The 7,561-nt window shown below is 40.7% G+C and overlaps 1 protein-coding gene across 1 annotated transcript in view; it reads left to right on the plus strand.

Moving 5' to 3' along the window:
• LOC135465807 (CD109 antigen-like) overlaps positions 1–7,175 on the plus strand; it is a 43,449-nt gene extending 36,274 nt beyond the window's left edge. The window contains exons 32-37 of the mRNA XM_064743155.1: positions 20–181; positions 435–497; positions 993–1,126; positions 3,163–3,337; positions 5,269–5,374; positions 6,002–7,175. Coding sequence (XP_064599225.1) covers positions 20–181; positions 435–497; positions 993–1,126; positions 3,163–3,337; positions 5,269–5,374; positions 6,002–6,186 — 825 coding nt within the window. The 3' untranslated portion in view covers positions 6,187–7,175. The remainder of the gene's footprint in view (positions 1–19; positions 182–434; positions 498–992; positions 1,127–3,162; positions 3,338–5,268; positions 5,375–6,001) is intronic.
• The last annotated feature ends 386 nt before the right edge of the window (positions 7,176–7,561 follow it).

A 7,561-nucleotide genomic window follows, 5' to 3' on the forward strand; every position in this document is an offset into this window, starting at 1 on the left:
TTAAGCTATTTTTCTTCAGGACACGATTGTTGCCATGGAAGCCCTCATGGAGTTTGCTCAGGTGGATACTCACCGGAACGTTTTTGACATGCTACTGTCTGTGGAATCAACTGCCAACCCAGCCTGGAAGGCCTTCAGTTACCTGTCCAAGTATAACTATACAACACTTCAGATGCACTCGGTGAGTATCTCTTCCGCCTCGTCACCACCCCCCCCCCTCCCTCCCCTCTTCCCCAACAAAATATGCCACATCTAAGCGGAAATATCGGGGGATATTGGATTATTCTTCTTAAAGGCCACGAAAAACCATTGGTCCATAGACGAGTCAACCATAAGTAATATACGATTCCGTTATATCTACAAGTGTTTCTAAAACTAAACGTTATACTTTGACATGATGCACATTAAATTGCACTAACTTTTTCGTATTCCAGTTACCCAGTGTTTGGGGTTGGGTCAAGGTCAAGGCCCATGGGGTTGGCAGAGCCATGCTACAGGTAAAACAGTCTTTTAAACTTAAGTCAAAATTTCAAATGACTTTAAAATTGTTATTTTATGGTGTAACAAGGAGGGAATATTTCTCGCCAACGTAAATTATCCGAGGGTAAGTTACTATGCAATAAATTTCAGCTAAATGTAATGGAAAGGAACTTACGAATTTAATGAAATTTTCACATAAGCCTGAGATGGCTTCGTCATTTTGGGGCCTGTTATTACTGCTTTAACAGTAGGCCTAATCCAAGGGACATACACTGTATCATTATCGTACTATTACGTGTAACTAAGATTGCAACTGTCCAATTTCCATTTTTCCAGTATCAGTATAATGTAACTGGGTGGGGTGTCATGTCATCTTCGGCGTGAAACTTCAGTAGCGGCAAAGCCCCTAAGTGCTTGCACTTACAATTGTCATAACATATAAGAAATATTTAATATGTTATTCATTATTCTGAACTTTTCTTAGTAATTGATTCATTTCTTTCTTTACTCAGCTCTCTGTATCAGAGAACGTGGAATATCCATGGAAGGTAAAACCGCCGAACATCACGACCTTTGACCTGATGGTTGATCGCATGGATTGGGGCGGTCGTAACAATTCCGTATTAGAACTGACCGTCTGTACCAGGTACCACCAATCTGCGAATCAGTATGAAAAAAAACGTAAAAATGAAGAAAACATCAGTAAAAATACCATTAATAACTGCAACTTTTTAAAAAACTTTTTCACTGAAATAAGTGTAAAATTAAGTGTGTGAATTGTGGTGTGAACTTTTTGGGCCATACAAATGGATGGATTCAACCCATCCAATGTTCCACTACCCCTTCTCGTAATGACGTTACTTTTCATTACATTCCGGTGTCATGACGTCACAAAAAGACAAAACAATTGTAACAAATGCGTTAGGCATCCGGTTGATCTATTTGCAACAATACTTCTTATGACTGGTCAACTCCGTGTTTTTACTTGACAATTCGGAAAGATCTATTATAGATAATATATGTCGCCAGTGACGTCACACAACTTTTTCTACACCTTTATATTCAAGTCTGAATAAAACTCTTGTGAAAGAGTATCTGTGAAGTAAAAGCCAGTTTGACATTAAAAACATGTCTTATTGCCAGAGTCATTATGAAACTCATTTGCAAAATATACTTTAAACAATATTGCCCATAATGACCACCTTGCATGAATTCCAAACTTTTGCCTGCATTTAATTCAGGGAAGAAACTTTTGAAAAAAGTGTAAAAGTATCGTTTTGAACTTGACCAGATTCAAACTCCAGAATCATTCCTTGAGTTGCTCCAGTAATGAGCTGTGTCGTTTCTTGTACTAATTGGTCACGAAGCTGATTAAGAGAACATTTCTTGAGTTCTCCAATCTGAAACAGTATGTTATGTAACAAGAAACCTCCTGCAATAGAGTTGGAGCTACATTTCACAAATTTTTGAACAACCGCAAAATTTATCTCTTCCGAAAAGCAATTTAGATTCGCAATTTTAAAAACTTAGATTGAAATCTTATCAAGTCTTGTCGAAATGTTATCAGCTGTAACACATTCATTTAATAGGGAGTGATATCCCGTCTACACAAATCGGTTCCAAGCTGTGTTAAAACAGTTTCATCTCTGATGTTACACTGCACTGCTGGTGATCTACCTTTTTGCTTTACGAGACCAGCTATACGGAAACAGTGACGTATCTAAGAGAAGAGTGAAACTGTTTACTTCGCTTGGACCGACTTCATTTAGGCCGTTTATGTTTCCCATACTAATAATTTGATACAGGGGGCTACAGAAAAGCGTTCATCCTGGTCTGACACTGTTAATCTGACACAGGTGGATATTACCATAAAAAGCGCCGACTCCGGTCTGACAGACCGTTTCTTTGACACAGGTGGCTATTTTTACAGAAAATCGTGCACTATGGTCTGACAGACTGTTTCTTTGACTCAGGTGACTCTTTGCTACAGAAAAGTGTGCTCTCTGGTCTAGCAGTCTGTCTATTTGACACAGGTGGCTATAGCTACAGAAAATCGTACACTATGGTCTGACAGACTGTTTCTTTGACAAAGGTGACTGTTGCTACAGAAAAGTGTGCACTCTGGTCTGACAGTCTGTTCATTTGACACAGGTGGCTATTGCTACAGAAAAGCGTGCACTCTGGTCTGACAGACTGTTTCTTTGACACAGGTGGCTATTGTTACAGAAAAGCATGCACTCTGGTCTGACAGTCTGTTCATTTGACTCAGGTGGCTATTGCTACAGAAAAGCATGCACTCTGGTCTGACAGTCTGTTCATTTGACACAGGTGGCTATTGCTACAGAAGAGTATGCACTCTGGTCTGACAGTCTGTTCATTTGACTCAGGTGGCTATTGTTACAGAAAAGCATGCACTCTGGTCTGACAGTCTGTTCATTTGACTCAGGTGGCTATTGCTACAGAAGAGCGTGCACTCTGGTCTGACAGTCTGTTCATTTGACTCAGGTGGCTATTGTCACAGAAAAGAGTGCACTCTGGTCTGACAATCTGTTCATTTGACTCAGGTGGCTATTGCTACAGAAGAGCGTGCACTCTGGCCTGACAGTCTGTTCATTTGACTCAGGTGACTGTTGCTACAGAAAAGTGTGCACTCTGGTCTGACAGTCTGTTCATTTGACTCAGGTGGCTATTGCTACAGAAGAGCGTGCACTCTGGTCTGGCAGTAATGGAGATAGAAATCCCCACGGGCTTTGTTGTGATGAATGATACCTTGAGGTCGTACGTCCAGTCCAAGGCAATACCGACATTACGGAGGGCCGAATCCTACTACAGAAAAGTCGTGTATTACTTTGATTACGTGAGTATTGTTCTTTGTTTGCCTCCCGCTTGACGCTATTTCCAGCGTCATATCAAGAAGCTTCACTCAGACCATAAGTGCCACCAAGCGACAACGTAATGCCAATGGAAGACTCGAGAAAGACGACAAAAGTGATATAAGATATAATTGTGACGTAATAAAGGAAAGAACACATGAGTTCACAGCTGTGGACCGTCTCGATACAGACGGGAAGGACTTCTCCATCAGTGCATGTTTGTACACCTACTCCTTACAGCTCATGCGCCGCATCACTGCCACCTCAAGCATGGCTTGTACAGAAATCTTGAACCATGTCAAGGTCCTGACGTAGATGAGGCAGGAAGCCAGAAAACGTAAAGATTCTGTCTCAATGTTTTATGGCTTCTATATGTACTCGATACACGTACATTCTCTTTATCTAAAGTATACACAACATGAATCTGACGGACATCGAAACAGTTTTATTGATGTGTGCTGATTACAAGTCCTGCAAGGACATCAGTGGTTAGGATAAACCTAAAGAAACCTGTACGTACCTCGCACAGGCTCCAAAAGTCAAACTTGTCTCGTGGTGACAGTGATGTAATGCGAGAGTAGAGGGCGACACATGCGCTGTAAGGAGTATGGCTCCTACACTATAATTACGAGAGGGACAATCTTCTCTACGAAGCCATGGGAGTCATGATAGTCTTTGAAACACGATCTAAACATGTTATCTGTATCGTGTTTTATAGATACATACTTTGGGCGGGGGAACAATTCATTTTGCACATTTAATAAAGGATGTGGTTTACAGACTGAAGATACGGTGTCAAGATCTAAGCATTGTAGGGCCGACAGATTTTGAGGTTTACAATATTGGTTCCTACTTTTCTGTGGATATGTTTGAAATTCTTGGATTTGATGATCAATGTTACTGCTGTTCTCGACCGCTCCATTGTGCTGTGGTTCTCAGCCGTTCCTTTTGTGGTAGTTCTCTAACGTTCCTTTAGCTGTAGTCCTCTAACGTTGCGACCGGCCCGGATAGCACAGTTGGTAGAGCGTCCGCTTCGGGACCGGTAGATCCAGGATCAATCCTTGGTCGAGTCACACCTAAGAGTTTAAAAGAGGAAGTTGTAACTTCCTCGCTTGGCGTTCAGCATGAAGGGGATAGTGCAACGACTGGTTGACCCGTATCAGTATAATGGCTCGGGCGGGGCGGCTTACTTGCCTTCGGTAAGTCGTCTCAGTGATGCAGCACTAAATAAAAGAGCGGTGGAAATCCGTCCTGCGACAAGGAGGCACATTACACGTACATGCACCCTAATGATTCCTTCGTCGTCATATGACTGAAAAATTGTTGAGTACGACGTTAAACCCCAAGCACTCTCACTCTAACGTTGCTTTTGCTGTAGGCTAGTTCTCTAACGTTCCTTTCCTTCACATAGCCTTGAGACCATACACCAGTTTTGTTTTTATGACTACCGGTATGCCTTGTATGCTAACCATATGATTTTGCAAAGAACCCTTAAATATAGGAGCCGGTAGATCGAAATTAATACCAAACTAATAGAGATTTAGCCAAAATATCGACGAGAGGCTTAACTGCTACTCTTTTGAACAACAGGGCCCGGTTGTTCAGAACTGATTTAAGACTTAATACCAGATTTAACTTTAAACTAAGTATTCAGTTTTGCGATTGACGTGAAACAAATTGTGTAATTATATTAAATATGAACTAAAACTGCTGCTGTTATTCTTTGGAGAACTGCATTATCTGAAGAGTTTGGCCTGAAATGTAAATATAACATATGACCTAATACCAGTATTAGCTAATGCAATTTCGAACAACTGGGCCCGCGATTTGGAATAATGCGGAAATATCAATGCATGTACATCACAAAGTCAAAACCCCACCCCAATATTCGCTTATTTTGCCAATTGTGTTGTAGATTGATACGAGCAAGACATGTATACGATTCCGAGCAGACCGCTGGTACCCCGTGGCTAACGGTACATTACAACATCAGATGAGGATCTACGACTACTATGAGCCAGGTACATGTACATCCGATAAAACGTGAGGGCGAAGCGGCGAGAAATTTGTTATATTCATTTCATTATTTGATTGGTATTTTACGCAACCATGCGCAGGATGCTGGCAGAGCTTCCCACGTACGCGCAGAGAGAAAGCGGGCATGACTTGGACTTGAACTCACAGCGATCGCATTTGTAAGAGACTCCTGGATCAATTTCCTATATATAAAATATATTTTATTTATTTATTTGATTGGTGTTTTACGCAATACTCAAGAATATTTCACTTATACGATGGCGGTCAGCATTATGGTGGCTGGAAACCGGTTGGAGCCCGGGGTAAACCCACGACCATCCGCAGGTTGCTGGAAGACCTTCCCACGTACGGGTGGAGAGGAAGCCAGCATGAGCTGGACTTGAACTCACAGCGGCCGCATTGGTGAGTGAGTGAGTGAGTGAGTGAAAGTTTTAACGTCGCTTTCAACAATACCGCATTGATGAGAAGTTCCTGGGTCATTACGCTGCGCTAGCGCGCTAACCAACTGAGCCACGTAGGCCCCTTCTCTACAAATAATTGTAATACTATACTACCGAATATTCAAATTTATATACTCACTCTAGTTGTCATTTTATATCTGTGTTTTTCAGGCCTTCACAATACCACCATGTATTTTACTCAAGACCTTGCCAGCCAGAATCTATGCTGGGCCTGTGCATCGTTCCAGTGTCCATACTGCCCTTACTTCAATGCCGCAGTAGTCATCAGAAGTGGCCTCACCATACTGTCATTGCTAACAACCTTAGTGACCAGTCTCTGTCTGTTATACATGTAGTCTTGCTGTATAGTTTAATGGTCGTGTCAACAGTAACTCATGACTTAATCTCCTGTCATATCATTACTCGATGATTCACTAATGTTGCATGCACACGATTTGAAACTTTATTTGTTTTTTTGATTTGTTTCCAAAAGCTCTACATACCTTATTGTACATGTAAACAGCCATAAAACAAATGTGGCATATGGTTATAAGAATTTAAATAGTTTCGCACACCACTTTTTTGTCTTGATGTAGCCTCTTATCACAAGTCGATGATTTCAATCTCTTCAAGATGTCAAAAATTATCACCAAACATTTCGCGTGCGAAGTATTTGTGGAATTCATGGGCACAGGCCACAAATCGCTTCTGCTTCGAATTAACCAGTTATGATCGTATTTCGAAGACGATTTCCATTAATTTCTTCCCTCTTTGAAGCCATATCAAAGATTATTTTACTCCTAGAGGGGGCAGTCTGATCAAATGAGATCACGGAGGTACATGGAGGTACATGCTTGACGGTAACCATCGTAAATGTCATTTCAGAACGACAGTCAAATATTTTATCATTTAATTCATCGTCACATGAGTTCTATTCTTTATGATGACTATCCATTTATTGTGTTAATTGTATAAGGTAATAGCGCATTATATGTAAATACACATATATTTTACATCAGCCTTTTTACTTGAGTCTTAAAGCGTTTATCCTTTGAAATCCATATCCGTTTTCGCTCTGTAAATATGCATTTGTTTATGAATGGATGGATCCACCACATTTCCCACGACCCCTTCTTGAGACAAAGCTACTTTTCATTCCATTCCCGATGCAACTGAACATTTGCACCCATTGTGTAGGACATCCGGTTGACCTACTTGCAACAATATTGATTATTCGCCATACTCAAGAGCAACAATATTGCTTACGAATGGTCAGATGCGTTTTTTTGATTGTCAGTCCGGAAAGACCGATTGTATATACATTCATTATAATGTAACAGTCTTGGTCTAACTATACATTGGATGTTTTTTATAAACACTCACAAAATATATATATGATCGTGGCTACGCGGTTATGGTTCGTCTTTCAATCTAGGTTCAGGTGTTAGTTCATTCGTATATCATAGCTTCTTAATTCTTACAAAGAATTTTCGAGATGTTCTTTCTCCAATATGCTCCCGGAGCCTTGCTGGCAATAAAAGGTTGACGATGCTCGTAGCGTATATATAGGGTCGTGTAATATGTGGTCTTACAAGAAGTCCTTTAAAAGGAGAGTTTCGAGTTCGAACTCTTTTGTTGTTAAAAGCAAAAACAGTTCCCTTGTATCATTATGACTTGTGAAAAATGTTAGGCAACATTAAATTGCCGATCACTTGTCTCACCGTGTTCCAG

The sequence above is a fragment of the Liolophura sinensis genome, chromosome 5, assembly GCF_032854445.1.
Source record: "Liolophura sinensis isolate JHLJ2023 chromosome 5, CUHK_Ljap_v2, whole genome shotgun sequence".
NCBI lineage: Eukaryota > Metazoa > Mollusca > Polyplacophora > Chitonida > Chitonidae > Liolophura > Liolophura sinensis.